General features: G+C 43.3%; 1 protein-coding gene across 1 annotated transcript in view; it reads right to left on the bottom strand.

Moving 5' to 3' along the window:
* Nucleotides 1-15,382: 15,382 nt before the first annotated feature.
* c18h10orf53 (chromosome 18 C10orf53 homolog) overlaps nucleotides 15,383-19,649 on the bottom strand; it is a 28,620-nt gene continuing 24,353 nt past the window's right edge. Inside the window, exon 3 of the mRNA XM_072282051.1 lies at nucleotides 15,383-15,608. Within this exon, the coding sequence (XP_072138152.1) occupies nucleotides 15,544-15,608 (65 nt within the window). The 3' untranslated portion in view covers nucleotides 15,383-15,543. The remainder of the gene's footprint in view (nucleotides 15,609-19,649) is intronic.

The raw sequence follows: 19,649 nt of genomic DNA, 5'->3' as shown, positions 1-19,649 counted from the left end.
TGTGGTTGATGTGTGCCAAAACCAGTCTTTCAAAGCACTTCATAGCAATTGATGTCAGAGCCACAGGTGAGATTGGGAATGTGGATTTAACTTACAATGATTGGTCACTGGGAAATATTGCATTTTGCAGATGGAACAAAGATGCTCATCAAAGCAATCCCCCAATCTCTGTTGGATCTCAGCAATGAAAAGCAGGCTACGTTGGGAGCACCAATTAGACGACCTCAACAAATTCATATGTAAAGTGTTGCCTCACCTGAAAGGACTGTTTAGGGGTGAGGAAGGAAGTGTATGGGCAGGTGTACACTTCTTCCACTTGCAGGGTTAAGTGCCAGCAGGGGAATTAGTGGGGAGGGATAAATGGACAAGGGAATCACGGAAGGATATATCCATGCGAAAAGTGGAGAGTTGGTGTGGGGAAGGTAAAGATATATTTGGAGATGGGGTCCCACTGAAGATGGCAAAAGTTGGGGAGATTGATATGTTGGATGTAGAGGCTCATGGGGTGGCAGGTAAGGACAAGAGGAACCCTATCCCTGTTACCGCGGTGGGAAGACGGGGTGAGTGCCAATGTCTCGGATGTAGGAGATGCTGGTGAGGGCAGCACCAGTGGTGGAAGACGAGAAACCCAGTCCTCTAACGTCCTGGAAAGGAAAGGTTCATTCTGGAAACAGATGTGGTGGAGACGAAAGAACAGATAACGGGAATGGCATTCTTACAGGAGACAGGGTGAAAGAGGTAGAGAAAAGATAGCTATGGGAATTGGTAGTTTTATAGAAGATATCAGTAGACAGTTTGTTTTCAGAGATGGAGACAGAGAGATTGAGAAAGATAAAAGGGGTGTCAGAAATGGGCCAAGTGGATTTAAGGGCAGGGTGGAAATTGGAAGCAAAGTTGATGAAATTGATAAGCTCAGCATGGGCACATGAAGCAGCACAAATACAGTCATCAGTGTAGCACAGGAAGAGTCGGGGAGGCTTGGAACATGGACTGTTCCATGTAGCTAACAAAAAGGCAGGCATAGCTGGGGCCCATGCGGGTTCCCATGGCTACCCCTTGAGTTAGGAGAAAGTGGGGGGAGCTAAAAGAAATCATTGAGAGTGAGGACCAGTTCTGCCAGAGGTGAGTGGTGGTGGAGAGGAACTGGCTGGGTCTGTTGCCAAGAAACAAGCTGTGAGCTTTATGGCCTTCTAGATTGGGGATAGAAAGTGTTGAGGGACAGGATGTCCACAACACAAGAAATTCTGCAGATGCTGAAAACCCAGAACACACACAAACTGCAGGAGGAACTCAACAGGTCCGGCAGCATCTGTGGAGAAGAACAAACAGTCAAGGTTTCAGGTGGACACTCTTCATCACAACTAACATAAATTTTTCTCACTGTAAATTTAATCTTATTCTCCATATCGATTGATCTTTGGTTATGAAATGTAACCTGGTTGAGGCATAGATATGAAGATGACAGGTTTCAATAGGTACATTTCATGTCAGAGAAATGTATACAATATACATCCTGAAATTCTTTTTCTTTGCAAATATCTATGAAAACAGAGGACTGCCCCAAAGAATGAATGACAGTTAAATGTTAGAACCCCAAAGCCTCTCCCCCTCACCGCTCCCCCTCCCAGGCATAAGCAGCGGCAAAACAACGATCCCCCCTCCCCCACCAGCAAAAAAGCATTGGCACCCCCACCAAGCACTCAAGCGTGCAGCAAAGCATCAATAAAGACACAGACTTGCAGTACCCCAAAGACTACTCGTTCACCCAGTAATTTGACATATCATAGGCTCTCTCTCTCTCCCTAATAAGGGAAAAAGTGGTGTCCCTGTTTCACAGCAAGAGGGAAGACATAACAGACAACTTGCTGATTTATGGTGTTAAAAAGTGTTGCGTCGCTTTTTCCAAGCTTTGTGCCCAAAGAACTCGGGTCTCTAGACACACAGTCAGCAGCCAGCTCACTGTTTATCATCTTCTGCCTCCCATGACGCATTAGGCGATGCCACCGGCCTTGAATCTGCCCGCCCCCAGAGCCATGGAAATCCGGCACCCTTAACGCACGCTAGTCTTCCAGGCCGCGCCCTTGGCATATTGAAAAGCGGCCAGTCATGAGGCCCCGAGAGTGAGTTTCATTTCTGCAAAGAACCAAAGTCAGCGTGTAACTCCAGGTCAGGGTCTTCAAAATAACCTTGAAAAGGGAAAAAAGGGGATATCAAAGGTAGAAATAGAGCTGTTTCTGAAAATGCAAACAAGGCTGTTAGGCGCCATCGTCCTCCTTAGCTCCATATTTGTCCTAAACTTGATACCTCTAGTTACACAAACTGTTTAAGATGACTCCCTAAACCAACATTACTGTATCACACTAAAATACTGTAAATGCATGACTCAATGCAATTACTGAAGCTGATAAATCATCATTCAGTGAGAGTTCCTTTGCCAGTCCTATTCACAGGGTAGTGCAAAACCTCAAAAAACAGGATGAAGTGAAATTAATCTCTGAACTTAGATTGCTATATCACAAAAAACTAACTTGACCTGGAGGTATTGGAAGCTGACACTAGATTCCTGAAGTCAAGCATTCCGTTCCCCAACAGTAATATGCCTCACCTTGCCAAGCAGAATATCTTAAACACAAGAGATTCTGTAGATGCTGGAAATCTAGAGCAACACATACAAATTGTTGGAAAAGCTCAGCAGGTCAGGCAGCATCTATGGAGAGGAATATACAGTCAATATTTGTAGCCGAAACCTTTCAAAAGCATTGGAAAGGAAGGGGAAAGAAGCCAGAATCAGGTACTAGGGAGAGAACATCTATCAGTTGTGAACATGTTGGACCATCCAAACCCAAGCAAGACAGTTTACATTATTTGTAACTTCTTCAGCTGATGTTGTAAATCTCAACAAATCATCATCAGAATGGCAGGCACTTTATCAAATTATTTTGTGTGGACTGCACTGTGGAATCTGAATTTTGCTTATCCATGGTCTCCTATCACAATAAGGCCAGATGCAAAAACAAGTAGAAACTAAAATATTCATAATATTTATTATTGCCCAGCATTTTGAACTATTTGTTTAAAGTCAGAGTTTTTAGCTTGTTGCCAGAGCGGCGGTGGAAGTGAGGACATGTGGAGCACAAATGGAAGATGGGATGGGAGCTCCCTTCAGATGTGTCCACAGGATTAATGACTTCAAACCTAGTTGTTAGATGGTCAAGAAGTCCCAACCACCAGGTTCAGGAACATCAAGTCCCACACCATCAGGTTCAGGAACATCAGGTCCCACACCAACAGGTTCAGGAACATCAGGTCCCACACCAACAGGTTCAGGAACATCAGGTCCCACACCATCAGGTTCAGGAACAACAGGTCCCACACCATCAGGTTCAGGAACATCAGGCCGCACATCACCAGGTTCAGGAAAATCAGGCCCCACACCACCAGGTTCAGGAACATCAGGCCACACACCACCAGGTTCAGGAACATTAGGCCCCACACCATCAGGTTCAGGAACATCAGGTCCCACACCACCCAGTTCAGGAACATCAGGTCCCACATCATCAGGTTCAGGAACATCAGGTCCCACACCAACAGGTTCAGGAACATCAGGTCCCACACCAACAGGTTCAGGAACATCAGGTCCCACACCATCAGGTTCAGGAACAACAGGTCCCACACCATCAGGTTCAGGAACATCAGGCCGCACATCACCAGGTTCAGGAACATCAGGCCCCACACCACCAGGTTCAGGAACATCAGGTCCCACGCCACCAGGTTCAGGAAAATCAGGCCCCACACCACCAGGTTCAGGAACATCAGGCCACACACCACCAGGTTCAGGAACATTAGGCCCCACACCATCAGGTTCAGGAACATCAGGTCCCACACCACCCAGTTCAGGAACATCAGGTCCCACATCATCAGGTTCAGGAACATCAGGTCCCACATCATCAGTTTCAGGAACATCAGGTGTTACACCACCAGGTTCAGGAACATCAGGTCCCACATCATCAGTTTCAGGAACATCAGGTGTTACACCACCAGGTTCAGGAACATTAGATACTACGCCACCAGGTTCAGGAACATCAGGTCCCACACCACCAGGTTCAGGAACATCAGGTCCCACATCATCAAGTTCAGGAACATCAGGTCCCACATCATCAAGTTCAGGAACAGTTGTTATCCTTCAACCGTCAGGCTCCTGAACCGGCATGGGTAACTTCACTCACTTGAACTCTGATCTGATTCCACAACTTACAAACTCACTTTCAAGAACTCTATAACTCATGTTCTCAGAATTATTTATTTATTTTTATTATTATTTGCAGAATTTGTCTTCTTTTGCATATTGGTTATTTGTCTGTCTTTGTTTATGTATAGTTTTCATAAATTCTATTTCACTTCTTTACATGCCTGTAAATGCTTGCAAGAAAATAAATCTCAAGGAAGTATATGGTGATAATAAATTTACTTTGACTTTGACTATAAAATTTACAAGTTAAGTCTCTCTTGTTATTTTTCAATGTCTAATAAAGCTTCAGCCATTCTTTATCAATTATGTGAGAGGAGTGAGCACAAGCACTAGGATCTCCACCTACTGTAGCAAAATTCAAATTAATCTAACAGTGAAACCTTGATTATTCAATATAACTGGCAGCAAAGGGAATTAATGTGCTTCTTGGGTATTTGCTCAGCTGTAGTAATTCATTACTTCATAGGAGATGAATTTGGAATTTACTCCCAATGGCCACTTTATTAGGTACACATGTACACTTGTTCATTAATGCAAATATCTACTCAGCCAATCATGTGGCAGCAACTCAAAGTATAAAGTATGTAGACGTAGTCAAGAGGCTCAGTTGTTCAGATCAGACATCAGAACGGGGAAGAATTGTGATCTTGGTGACTTTCACTGTGGAATGAATGTTGGTGCTGGATGGTTTGGCTTGAGTATCTCAGAAACTGCTGATCTCCTGGGATTTTCATGCTTAACGGTCTCTAGTGGTTACAGAGAATGGTGAGAAAAGCTAAAAACATCTAGTGAGTGCTCCGTAGTTCTGTGGGTGAAGCTGCCTTCTTAGTAAGAGAGATCGGAGGAGAATGGCCGGACTGGTTCAAACTGACAGGAAGGTGACAGTAACTCAAACAACCATGTGTTACTACAGTGGTGTGCAGAAGAGCATCTCTGAATACACAACATGTCGAACAGTGAAGTGGATGGACTATAGCAGACCACGAACATACACTCAGTGGCCACTTCATTAGGTAGAGGAGGTCTCCAACAGAGTGTTTACTGAGTATATTTTCACTCTCTCATGCCTTGGAATAAGAAATCCATATGAAAGTAGTTCAACTTAAAAGGCAAGAATAAGAATTTATCAGCTAATCATCCCCATACATGGGAAAATTCAAAGGTAAAGATAATTTAACTCTGCCATAGATGGTCCCAAGTCCGGTCGTGAAAGGAGGAGGTTTGGGCATGGGACTGGCAACCCCATCTTGTGAAAACACAGAGCTACGGAAATGCCAACAGAAGCTCCAAAGGCTTCATCCCTGGGAGAGAGAGGATCTTTGCCTAGAAGACATATGAAGTTGTGCAGTGAAATGCATGAGTCCATGGAAGCCACAGGACTGATCAACCTTCTACCATCTAGGACTAAGCACCAGACTGGCCCAGAACAGGGGACTCTGGTGAGCTGCTGCCAACATCTTATGACCTTGTAGGAGTGGCGGGCTTATCTAACCAACTACTAAATTAAGGTAATTTGCTTGGAAGGTTTTAATGTATTGGAGGTGTAGCTAAAGTGTCAATTACTGCAATTTTAAATATTTGTTTTATTTTTCACAAGCGAAATGCATTGCTTGCATCAATGACCAAGATAGTCCAATGATGTGCTGGGGGCTGCCTACATATATCACCAAGCTTTCGGTGCCAGCATAGGATGGATGCCCACAACGTATTAACCGTAACAGGTACATCTTTGGCGTGTGGACAGAAATCAAAGAGGAAACCCACACATTCACAGGAGGAGCATACAAACTCCTTACAGAGAGTGACGGTGAATAAACCCAGATTCTAATCGCTATGTACCGTGATGCACTCCATAACAAAGCTTAATTTCTTATCCATGGGAGGAGTTCAGGTAAATTCTGTCTCTTCCATAACAATCAAACCAAACCTGGACTTCAACATCCTTCCGTGGGTCTGTCCTTGCCAGATACTAAATGGTTATGTGCATCAGTGTTTCTGTTCATTAGCTTTTGACAGACTAGCTCTTATTCCCAACTGATTCTATAGTTAGTAGCATTACTCCTCATTGGCGTTTGCGGCCCTGCTGTGTTCCGTCAGAATTTGTCAATTTAATTCCAATGGTGTATTATTGATGTTGGAAGGGCTACTTACAAATCAAAGTACTGAGAGTATCACAGACACCAGGGAAAATGTAATGAAGCCCCTTCAGGGTGGGTTTTTGGACATCTGTACTGTTTGATCACTACGGTACACAATATCCTGAGCCAAGAATATTCTCCAATGCATTTTTTTTTGTTGCATCTGCTGTCATTCCTTCAGTACTTGTGGTGAATTAATATGTGTTTTTCCAGCATACCACTAAACTGTATTAGATCAGGTGCAGCAATCTAGTGAAATGCAATTTTATGTTTGGAAACCTGATGGAACCTGAACTCCCTCCACCATGAAATGGAGCACGGGATTTTACTTGATGACATAACTCACAGTGAAGCATACTGACTGAGATGGGAAAATCTATTCAGAGCAGCATGGTCATGCGGCGGTTAGTGCATCACTTCACAGCACCACCAATTGTTCATCAGAATTCATTTCTTGCCACTGTCTGCAAGGAGTTTGTGCATTCTCCCTGTGACCGTGTTGGTTTCCTCCCACACTCAAAAGACGCATGGTTAGAATTAGTGAGTTATGGGCTTGCTATGTTGATACCTGAAGCACAATCCTCACCGATTTGATTTGAGACAAATAATGCATTTCACTATATGTTCCAATGTATATGTGGCAAATAAATTTAATCTTTAATATTTTTAAAAAAATTGACTACATCCTTTAAACCCCCAGCCAATTGTGTCATAGCGTCTTTTAAATCCTCTTGAAAGAGTATTTGGAGCCTTGGTGCAAGACTTGGTACAGATATAGACGGTAGGATTAATCTAATACCACATGAGGATGTCAACCTAGATTTCTATGCTCAAGTCTTTGGAATGTGGTTTGAATCCATAAACTCCTGATTCAGAGGTAAGATCTTGTGAGTTACATATGGTCCCATTATGTCTGAAAGTTTTCTAGATTTTATATCTTATGGGCCAAGTTCAAGTTCATTGTCATGGGTGTACAATCACAGTTCCAAGTTCAAAGTAAATTTATTATTAACGTGTGAGTTACCATACACCACCTTGAGATTCATTTTCTTCCAGGCATTTACAGGGAAAAAAAACTGCAATAGAATTTCATGAAAAACTAGACAAAAACTAACAATCATTGTGCAAAAGAAGACAAATTGTGCAAGTGAAAATAATACTGAGAACATGAGTTGCAAAGAGTTCCTGTAAGTGAGTCTGTAGATCACAGAATCAGATCAGAGTGGTGGTGAGTGAAGTTATCCACCAATGGTTCAGGGCCCAACGGTAGTTTCAATTGTTCCATTTAATATCAGAAAATGTATACAATATACAACCTGAAATTCTTGTTCTCCGCAGACATCCAAGTAAACAGGAGAGTGCCCCAAAGAATGACTGACAGTAAAAACGTTGGAACCCCAAAGTCCCACCACTCCCCACTCCCACACACAAGCAGCAGCAAAGCAACAACCCTCCAACGTACTTCAGCAAAAAAAATCAGCACCCTCCACCCACCAAGCAATGCCCCCAAGAAAGCCCATGATCTGCACGACAACAAAAACTAATCGTTCACCCGACAATTCGACGTACCACAAGCTCTCTCACCCTAATAACGGGACAGAGAGGTGTCACCCTTTCACAGTGAGAGGGGAGACAGAAACAAAGCAACTCGCTGATTTAGCGTGCTAAAGTCTGCCACATCACTTTTTTTCTGAGTTCTCCAACTCAAGAATCAGCAAAAAACTCTCCCCCACCAACGAGAGAAAGAGAGAGTGTGCGATTTGCTGAGTACAGAACCTCTGACAGCAGATCCACTGTTCCCGATGTTCTGTTTTCTCCTGCAACACTTCATTTGGCAGCACCAGCATAAATTCAGCTCGTCCCCAGGGCCACAAAACCTCGAAATCCTGAAGATGCACTCGTCTTCTAGGCTGCATCCTTGAGATATCGAGGAACGGCTGTAAAGAACCAAAGCTTGAGTGTAGATTTAGGTCAGGGTCTTTGACAGAACCCCATCCACCTTGAAAAAGAAAAAGAGAGACATTAAAGGTAAAAAATTAAGCTGTTTCTGCAGGTGATCTCGAGGAAGTCACTGTTGAGTGTCATCATAGCTTCACCCATTCACCCATCGAATGTAGGGTAATAACTGGCCCTGAGCCTGGTGATATAGAACCTAAGGGTTTTATCTCTCCTGCCCAAAGATAGTAGCAAGATGAGAGCAAGGCCTGGATGGTGGGGGTCCCTGATGATGGGTATTGTTTTCTTGTGGCAGCACTCCATGTATGGTCATGGTGGTGGTTGTCCGTTGTGTCTGTGTGGGAGAGTTTTTAACGTGGAAAAGCCATTGCACTGGGGCAGTTCCACTCTCTTGACTACAGAAGTCTGGGTCCAGTGGTACGAACAAGCGTCACAAACTAAGATCTTCCTTGGTTGTAGTAGATGACCATGATGTGTTCTGTGTCTTGTCATGCCCTTCGATCTCCATGGGGTGTTGCAATACTGCCTTCCTGGCCATTGGATCTCACTGTAGATCTCATCTGCCCAATCTGTTGGAACTGACTTTACATGTTAGGACAGGCATGTCCCTAGCTCACCGGAGTACGAAGCCGCCAGCTACCCACACTTGGTTTAGCCCACCTGTTGAAGCAATGTGCCTGGGTGTGACCTCTGTCATATGCAAACAGCTACTTAGAGCCACAGGTGAGAGCTGAGTGTATGGTCATGGAAAGACCATGATCACCATGTCATACAACATGGCACATAATGAATGAATGAATATGGGTATCTTCAAGTACCCTTATTGTGAGGAGGTTAACTGTATCAACCTACACTTCAACAACGAGCTTAGTCTCTCCTGTGAGGTCAAGCTCATAATACCCACTATTTAAGTGGTATAACCCCCTTCCCTATCATGAATGAGGCACTACCAGTAAATGAAGTAGCTTAAGCGTAGTTTATTTCAGGTTTTAATGACACATTTAAATTTAGCCAAATAATTTTTGACACACGCTTGAAACTCTCAGGATTTCTAACCTATAGAAGATTTTTAAAGACTTATAAACAGCAAAGGATTACCAAACAGGTACATTTCAGTATAGGAACTGTAGTGAAATAGGCTTTTTGATTTTGTGTTTTATATTCAATGTTCTTGCTCTTTTTATGTTGTTGTTTGTGGATAAAGGTAAGGGGGTTTGACGTTTGATGTTTTTCTTTGAATGAGTTGGTTCCATGGCTCTTGGCTCCATCCCTCCCCCTCCTGTCTTCTCCTATCATTTCGGATCTCCCCCTCCCCCTCCCACTTTCAAATCTCTTACTAGCTCTTCTTTCAGTTAGTCCTGACGAAGGGTCTGGGCCCAAAACATTGACTGTACCTCTTCCTAGAGATGCTGCGTTCACCGACAACTTTGATGCGTGTTGCTTGAAATTCCAGCATCTGCAGTTTTCCTCGTGTTTGTGTTCCATGGTTCTTCTTTGTTTTGTGACTGTGGGGAAGATGAATTTCAGGGTTGTATACTGCTTACATTGAGAATTAATGTACTTTGAATCTTTGACTTTGACTCTATATCTTCATATTACTACAAACTAAAAGGACATACCCACGTTGCAAACAAAGGAAAAACCCAAAGTTCTGGTTCTTCCTTCTGTCATTCATCTCATCATTCTTCTTTTTCTTCTTCTTCTTGTAATTTATATTGGCGGTTGGCAGAACAGCATTACCACCACCTACTGAGTTGGAGTGTGGAGCAAAGGGACAGGAAGTATACCCACTAAATTCCCAGCCCTCCCAAAATAATCTCAAATATCAGTAAGTCTAATGCTTTTCAGAAAAGATAAATACACACTTATATACATTACAATAGCAGTGATATCCTAATGAATGTTCCATGTTAAACTGTGTCTGTCCCAAAGATATCAATTTAGCAATTTCATGTTTCCTTTCAACCTCACCTTGTCATTCCTAACATTTTCTCACATTGAAACTGTTGTGCCTCTAATTGGTGTCGCCTGCATACAATGTTTTTCAGTTACGTTCATCAGGCCAGGTGAATGTGATGTTTAATTAGGCCAAAGTGGCCCCCATTGCTTCTCTTGACTAAATCATGGGCCAACGAGAATGTCACTGTTCATTGGTTACCGCAAGAGGCTGAGCGAAGAATATTGGTGAAAAGTTTAACTTGGTCAGGAACAACTCATTAACCTCTGGAAAGGTCATGATGCTGCAGTAGAAAGCCGAGGCTGGTAATTAGCCCCTTGGGTCCTGGAAAATGAAAATTCATCACAAACTCATGAACTACCTCTCTATTTTGCTCTCTTCTTGCACTATTTATTTATTTTTAAAATATATTTCTTATTGTAACTTATAGTAATCTTTGCACTGTACTGCTACTGCAAAACAACCAATTTCACAATGTATGCCAGTGATAATATTCTGATAAATGGGGGCATTTACTCTACTGTCTCCACCAACAACTCCCCTTCACATGAAGCCCTTCAATGCCTCCACTGGAGAAGTAAAATGTGTTCTTTTACCTCGTCCTCTCAACCATTCATGGAGTCAAGTAACACTTCCAGATGAAGCAGCTCTTGCCACATTTTATTATTCATTCAAGGGATGTGGGCTTCCCAAGCCAAGCCAGCATTTAATTGCTCATCCCAGAGATAGAGTGTTGAACCGCTCCATCCTGTCTACCAAGCAACCCATTTATTTAACCCTAGCCTCATCACAAGACAATTTACAATGACCAATTAACCCTACTAGCCAGTACATCAATGGACCGTGGGAGGAAAGTGGAGCACCTACAGGAATCCATGTGCACAGGGGAAGAATGCATCATTTCCTTACAGAGGACGCCAGAATTGAACTCCAAACTCCGACGCCCTGAGCTGTAAAAGCATTGTGCTAACCACTACACTACTGTGGTGCCTATGAGAAGGAGGTGGTGAGATGCTTTCTTGAACCACTGCAGTCCTTGAGGTGCAGGTGGACCCACAGTACTGTTAGTGAGAGAGTTCCAGGACTTTGACTCAGTGACGGTGAAGGAACAGTGATATACGTTCAGTGGCCACTATATTAGTTACCTCCTATACCTAATAAAGTGGCCACTGTGTGTATTTCTGTATGCTCATGGTCTCCTGCTGCTGTAGCTCGTCTGCTTTAAGATTTGAGTGGTTGGGCATTCAGAGATGTTCTTCTGCACAGCACTGTTGTAATGCATGTTTACTTGAGTTACTCTCATCTTCCTCTCAGTTTGAACCAGTCTGGCTATTCTCATCTGACCTCTCTAATTAACAAAGTGTTCTGACCCACAGAACTGCCGCTCAGCTAAACGCTTTTTGTTTATCGCACCATTCTCTGTAAACTCCAGAGACTGCTGTGTTTGAGAATTCCAGGGGATCAGCAGTTTCTAAGACACTCAAACCACCCCATCTGGCACCAACATTCATTCTGCAGTCAACATCACTTTAAATCACATTTCTTCCTCATTCTCATGTTTGGTCTGAACAACTGCTGAAGCTTTTGACCATGTCTGCATGTTTTTATGCACCGAGTTGCTGCCACCTGATTGATGATTAGATTTGCGTTAATGAATCGGTGTTCAGGTGTACCCAATAAGGCAGCCACTGAGTGTATACATTTTACTTTGAAGATTGAACTTAATTGAGTCTTGTCTCCTTCTGACTCCAACACAAGGACACTGGTAGAATTGTTATTGTCTGTGAGCTCCAGTACTTCAACTAGGGGTGCCCCAGTAACATAGCATTAGCACAAAGCTATTACATCTCAGGATGGCAGAGTTCAGATTTCAATTCTGGCACTGTCTCTAATGAGCTCGTACATTTTCCCCATGACTGTGTGGGTTTCCTCTGGGTGCTCCAGTTTCTTCCCACATTCCAAAGACATACCGATCAGTAGGTTAATTGGTCATTGTAAACTGCTCTGTGATTGGGCCAGGGTTAAATCAGTGGTTGCTAGGTGAGGCAGCTCGTTGGGCCAGAAGGGCCTGATCCACTCTATGTCTCTAAATAAAAATTTAAAACATTTAAAAACTCCTCTTTATGTCTGCAAAGTGAAAACAAGTTTTCTCAGCCTCCGTGCAGATAATTCATCATACAGATAGCCACAAGGGGGGACTCGCATCTCGAGCGAGCACAGCTCCAGTTCCCAGCCTGTCACTTCATTGACAACACCTTTGTGTTTCCCTTTCCGCACTATCAATCACATATTGTTCCAAATGATGGCTCGTGTGCCTTCAGTTACAATGCTGCAAGTTCTGGGAATTCCTTCCTTCAAGAACTCTTCAACTTTCTCCTGCTTAAAGATGCGTCTTATAACCCACTTCCTTGACAAATCTCTTGGGTCCTTGACAAATGTATCAATCATCATTTTACTACCTTTAGACGTCTACTTACTGCCTGTAAGGTGTTTGTACATTCTCTCCATGACCATGTAGGTTTCTTCTCACATTCCAAAGATGTATGGTTCGGTTTAGTGAGTAGTGAGCACGCTGTGCTGGCACTGGAAGTGTGGTGACACTTCTGGCAGCTGCCCAGCACAATCCTCACTGATTTCATTTGAGGCAAATGACATGTATGTTTCAATGTACTGCACAAAAAAGCTTATCTTTAATCTTTATTTGTTTTAAGTATCATGCTACATTAGAAGATATATAAGTTTAGATTAGATTAGCTTTATTTGTCACTCATACTTGCTGTCTTGTAAGAGCGAGGACCAGGTGGCCTCAAGCCGCTGTGCCACCAGTTTACAGCTGCCAGGAGAGAGGTGTTGAAGCCGGTGCACTCCACTGGGGCTGGTGTGGCGCGGCACCCAGGCCGGAGTCGCTGCTGCTCCCCAGTGTTCGCTCGGCAGAAGGCAAGCTGTATTGCGGTTGACTGCAAATTTCTGCGGCATTCATGGATTAGGTCTGGACTTTCTTTTGCGTGGCTATCTTTACGTGCTTGCCATCTTGTATGTGCTAAGTGTGCTTTGTGCTGTGTGACTGGGGCGGCATGGCAGTGTAGTGGTTAGCTCTTTGCTTTACAGTACAGGCAACTCGGGTTCAATTCCTGCTGCTGTCCGTAAGGTGTTTGGAATTCTTGCCATGACCACATGGGTTCCTGCTGGGTGCTCCAGTTTCCTCCCACAGTCCAAAGATGTACTCGTTGGTAGGTTAATTGGGCATTGTGAATATTGAAAGGCATGGACAGAGTGGATGCGGCAAAGTTGTTTCCCATGATGGGGGAGTCTAGTACGAGACAACATGACTTAAGGATTGAAGGGCGCGCATTCAGAATAGAAATGCGAAGAAATTTTTTTAGCCAGAGGGTGGTCAATCTATGGAATTTGTTGCCACGAGCGGCAGTGGAGGCCAAGTCATTGGGTGTACTTAAGGCAGAGATTGATAGGTATCTGAATAGCCAGGGCATCAAAGGTTATGGTGAGAAGGCAGGGGAGTGGGACTAAATGGGAGAATGGATCAGCTCATGATAAAATGGTGGAGCAGACTCAATGAACCGAATGGCCGACTTCTGCTCCTTTGTCTTATGGTCTTATGGTCCAGTGATTAGGCTAGGGTTAAATCGGAGGATTGCTGGTTAGCACGGCTCAAAGGGCCAGAAGGGCCTGCTCTGTGCTGTATCTCAATAAATAAATAAATACTGTGTTTTGCACCTTGGCCCTGGAGTAATGCTGTCTCGTTTGGCTGGATTCATGGATATTCACGTATGGTTGAATGACAGTTAAACTTGAATTGAATTGAATCATCAAAACATTGAAACATACAGTGAAATGCCTCATTTGGATCAACAACCAACACAGTCTGAGGATGTACTGGGGCAGCCCGCAAGTGTTGCCACGCTTTCAGTGCCAGCATAGCATGCTCACAACTAACTAATGCTCACCTGGACATCCATTGGAATGGGAGGAAAATGGAACACCTGCAGGAAACTCACTCAGTCACGGGAAGAACGTCCAAACTCCTTACAGACAGTGGTTGGAATTGTATCCCAATCTCACGGCTGGCACTGTAAAACATCACTCTAGTCATAACACTACCATGCCACCACTGAAAGATATATGCAGTGTTGGAATGGTAACCTGGTGATGCTTCATCCTGTTCTATAGCTACAGTACAATGGATTATTGTATATAATTAGCACACTGGTTTCATAAATCAAAGCAGTGAGTACAGGGGTTGAGATGTCATGTTGAAGTTGTATAAGATGTTGGTGAGGCCTAATTTGGAGAATTATGCGCAGTTCTGGTCACCAACCTACAGGAACAACAGAAAGAGTGCAGAGAACATCTACAAGGGTGTTCTCGAGGCTTGAGGACCTGAGTTATAGGGGAAGGTTAAATAAGTTAGGACTTTATTCCCTGGAGTGTAGGAGAACGAGGGGAGACTAGAGACTCTCACTGAGGTTGGTGAGATTAGAACTAAAGGTAATGGGTTAAGGGTAAAAGGTGAGCTGTCTAAAGGGGAACTTTTCTGAAGCACCTTCAATAACTCCAAAAGACTGAAGTTTGGTAAAATACTGAAAGGCTTTTATTCGCTGTATAATACGACCTCCATGGTGAGTGTCTGCCCCCGGACTGAGGGGGAGAGGGCAAGACGAAATCACCTTTATTCAGGAATCTGTGGGAGGAACCACAGGGGCAGTCAGCAGAGGGGCGTGTCCAGACAGTTAACCCAGCTACAACATATATATATGGTTTACCACATTTTCCGCTTAGAGGACGGTGGGAGTGTGAATCAAACTGTGGAAGATGTGGGTTCAATTTCAACATTTAAGACAAATCTGGATGGGCACATGGACAGGAGGAGTAAGAAGGGTTATGGTCCTGGTGCAGGCTGAAAGGATGAGGCAGAATAAGTTTGGCATAGACTAGATGGGCCAAAGGACCTGCTCTATATGGTATTGTTCTATGACTCTATAAGCACTAGGTGTAGTTGCAGCCAGAGAGTCTAATATTTTGCTTGGTGAACAGTAGGAATAACATGACCATTTCATGTGAATGTAATTACTTTATTTAATGCTTTTAAAATGACTAAGGAATAAAACCAGAGCTATTAAATTAAGCTCAGCTTCACAATGCTGATGATCCCTACGTCGCTTAGCCGAAATGAGGAGAGCCTGTGAAATCCTGAGAATTGGTGTTTCCTCTGTCCGTGAAGCTGGTCAATAGGCTGCCGCGACCAGCTTCATTGCTTCCTTACAGAGAGGGTCCAATTTCCCATCGCCTCCTGATTCAAGAGATTCAAGATTTTTAATATTATTTCCAGTACACAAGAGTAAAGGAGACAAAATGTTTGTTAATCTGGATCTGATGCAGCAAAAAAAAAACAATAAGATAAAGAACACAATAATAAAAAAGACACAATAAATATAAATATGATGGTATAGTGGCATCCACACTGGACTTCGAGGTGAGAGGTCCCAGGTTCGAATCCAGCCGACCCCTTGCACATTTTCCACCCTTGCCGGGTTGAGCATCGAGCTAGCAACTCAGCCTCGTAAAACAGACAAACGCTAAAGAAACAACAAGGTTGCCACCTGATGAGCCAGTGAGGCACAGAAGGATATGATTATTATATTACCAATCATAAATATATAAGAAAGCTATACACACAGTAAAAACAACAGAAAATATGCAAACATTGGAAATCCAAGCAACACACACAAAATGCTGGAGGAACTCAGCAGGCCCAGGCAGTATCTATGGAAAAGTGTATATTTAACGTTACGTGCCGAGACCCTTAATCAGGACTGGAGAAAAACAGATGATGAGTCAGAGTTCAAGGTGGGGGGAGGGAAGGGGAGGAGAGGAAGAAACACAAGGTGATATTGGAAACCAGGAGGTGGGGGGGGGCTGGTTAAAGTAAAGGGTTCGGAAGTTGATTGGTGAGAGAGATACAGGGCTGGAAAAGGGAGAATCTGATAGATGAAGACAGAAGGCCATGGAAGAACGAAAAGGGGAGGAGCACCAGAGGGAGGTGACGAGCTGGCAAGGAGATAAGGTGAGAGTGGGAAAAGGGAATGGGAAATAGTGAAGGGGATGGAGAGGGGTGGAGGCATTACCAGAAGTTTGAGAAATCGATGTTCATCCCATCAGGTTGCAGGTGACCCAAACAGAATATAAGGTGTTACTCCTCCAATCTGAGTGTGACCTCATTGTGGCAGTAGAGGAAACCATGGACTGATGGGTCAGAATGGGGATAGGAAGTGGAATTAAAATGGATGGCCACTGGGAGATCCTGCTTTTTCTGGCAGATGGAACAAGACTACATGTAATGAATAAACAAAAGAGATTCTGTAGATGCTGGAAATCTTGAGTAATACACATAAAATGCTGGAGGAACTCAGCAATTCAGGCAGTATCAATGGAAGGGAATATACAGTCGGCATTTTAGGCCGAGGCCCTTCATCAGGACTGATCAGGAAGGGTCTCAGCTGGAAATGTCGACTATTTATTTCCCTCCGTAGACGCTTCCTGGCTTGCTGGGTTCCTCCAGCATTTTGGGTGTCACATGAAATAAATATTGCTTTTATTATGGGTAAGTAAAAATCTGTGTCATAATCAGAATTAGAATCATATTTAATATTACTGGCATAATTCTTGAAATTTGTTAACTTTGTGGCAGCAGTACAATGAAATACATGATAATAGTGAAAAAAACTCAATTACAGTATGTATATATAGTGTATGTGTAATAAGTAGTGCAAAAATAGAAATAAAGAAATAGTGGAGTGCTGTTCACAGGTTCAATATTGATTCAGAAATCAGATGACCGAGAGAAAGAGGCTGTTCCTGATTGCTGAGTGTGTGCCTTCAAGCTTCTGTACCTCCTTCTTGAGAAGAGGGCATGTCCTGTGTGGTGAGGGCCCTTAATGATGGATGGTGCCTTTTTGAGGCATCGCTCTTGATGATGTCCTGGGTACTACCAGTGCCCATGATGGAGCTGACTAATTTTACAACTCTCTGCAGCTTATTTCCATCCTGTGCAGTAGCCCCCCTGCCCCCTTAGCAGACTGATATCTTCATGCCTCAAAAAGGACAATCCATACGAACCATATCAGAAATGACTGGAATTAAGACAAAATTTACATCAATGCAACAGTTCAATTCAGAAAAAGTAGTCATTTATACTTTTACCTCAACTATCTGGCAAACTTTGTATGAATGCAGTCAGTTAGAATGAAATAAAATTATACTGAATCAAATGAGACAAACAACTAGAAAATGAGGAAGCTTGTACTGTTTAAGCTACAGGCTCTCCTGCTTTCTCCCCATAACCTTTGGTGCCCTTACAGATCAAGGATCCATCAACCTCTCTTTTCAGTATACCCAAAGGCTTTGCCTCCACAGTCATCTGTGGCAGAACTCAATTCTCGGTCATGCTTTGTCACAGTTTTCCTGTGGACAGACCAAAACTAATATCTTCATGCCTCAAAAAGGACAATCCATACGAACCATATCAGAAATGACTGGAATTAAGACAAAATTTACATCAATGCAACAATTCAATTCAGAAAAAGTAGTAATTTATACTTTTACCTCAACTATCTGGCAAACTTTGTATGAATGCAGTATTTACACAATTTAAGTTGGCTTAGAAAAGATATCAAATATCACTGGACAACAATTTTTCCAGAAGTGTTGTTTCCCCAGAACTTTTTTTTTTGCTTATGATGGACCACTAGACGCCGAACATAAATATAATTTCAGACAGCTTGTATCATGTAGGAATTTGGAGAAACAAGAAATTAACTTTTCTTGAATTTAATGTGTTTAATTGCATAATGGTGCTGACGCTTTGCAATAGTCAATGAAGATAAAAATGTTTAGTTGATGATTTTCATTTGTACTCAGTGTCTGAGGCTACTCTCTTAAGTATCCAACAATAATCAGCCAGCATTGATGGATTTTTGCCTTGATACAGTTTCTCGCTGACTGCAATTTCCTGGTGAAAGTTTCCACAATGTTCATTACTGACAACACCAAGATTTGCAGGGAAGAAGTCTAAATGGGAATGCAGAAAATGAATCTTTAGTGACATGTTGCACTTCATGGTTTTGTATGCTTGAAGCATGTTGTCAACCAGCTGCACATGGTTTGATGCTCTGTAATTGCCAAGAAAATGTTCAACATCCTTGAATGCCTTCCTTGTGATTTTCTCCAGTCCCACTAGCGGTTCTTTGAATTGTCTGTCATTGATGATCTGTTTGATTTGTGGACCAACAAAAATGCCTTCCTTAATCTTGGCATCAGTTATTCTGACTTCAGTTCTGAATTGAAATAATAAATTTCAAAACGATGATGCATCATGGGAAAATTTAATGGTGATTTTCATGATCAGCAGTCCAAATTCCAGAAGATACAAAAATCAGGAAGCAAAATCATTGTTGTCCAGTATATTCAAAGTAGATAAAGTACATGCAAACACGAGGAATTCTGCAGATGCTGGAAATTCAAGCAACACACATCAAAGTTGCTGGTGAACGCAGCAGGCCAGGCAGCATCTCTAGGAAGAGGTACAGTCGACGTTTCAGGCCGAGACCCTTCATCAGGACTAACTGAAGGAAGAGCTAGTAAGAGATTTGAAAGTGGGGGGGGAGAGGGGAGATCCAAAATGATAGGAGAAGACAGGAGGGTGGGGGGATGGAGCAAAGAGCTGGACAGGTGATTGGCTAAAGGGATATGAGAGGATCATGGGACAGGAGGCCCAAGGAGAAAGAAAAGGGGGGGGGGACCCAGAGGATGGGCAAGGAGTATAGTCAGAGGGACAGAGGGAGAAAAAGGAGAGAGAGAGAAAGAATATGTGTATATAAATAAATAATGGATGGGGTACGAGGGGGAGGTGGGGCATTAGCGGAAGTTAGAGAAGTCAATGTTCATGCCATCAGGTTGGAGGCTACCCAGACGGAATATAATGTGTTTGTTGTTCCTCCAACCTGAGTGTGGCTTCATCTTTACAGTAAAGGAGGCCGTGGATAGACATATCAGAATGGGAATGGGATGTGGAATTAAAATGTATGGCCACTGGGAGATCCTGCTTTCTCCGGTGGACAGTGCGTAGGTGTTCAGCAAAACGATCTCCCAGTCTGCGTCGGGTCTCGCCAATATATAGAAGGCCACATCGGGAGCACCAGACGCAGTATATCACCCCAGCCGACTCACAGGTGAAGTGTCGCCGCACCTGGAAGGACTGTCTGGATTCTCTGGGTTTCCCCCCCTCCCCCTTTTCCTTCTCCCTGGGCCTCCTGTCCCATGATCCTCTCATATC

The sequence above is a fragment of the Mobula birostris genome, chromosome 18 (genome assembly GCF_030028105.1).
Source record: "Mobula birostris isolate sMobBir1 chromosome 18, sMobBir1.hap1, whole genome shotgun sequence".
Lineage (NCBI taxonomy): Eukaryota > Metazoa > Chordata > Chondrichthyes > Myliobatiformes > Myliobatidae > Mobula > Mobula birostris.
The sequence above is the reverse complement of the archived record's forward strand: the minus strand, read 5'-3'. Positions and strand labels throughout refer to the sequence as shown.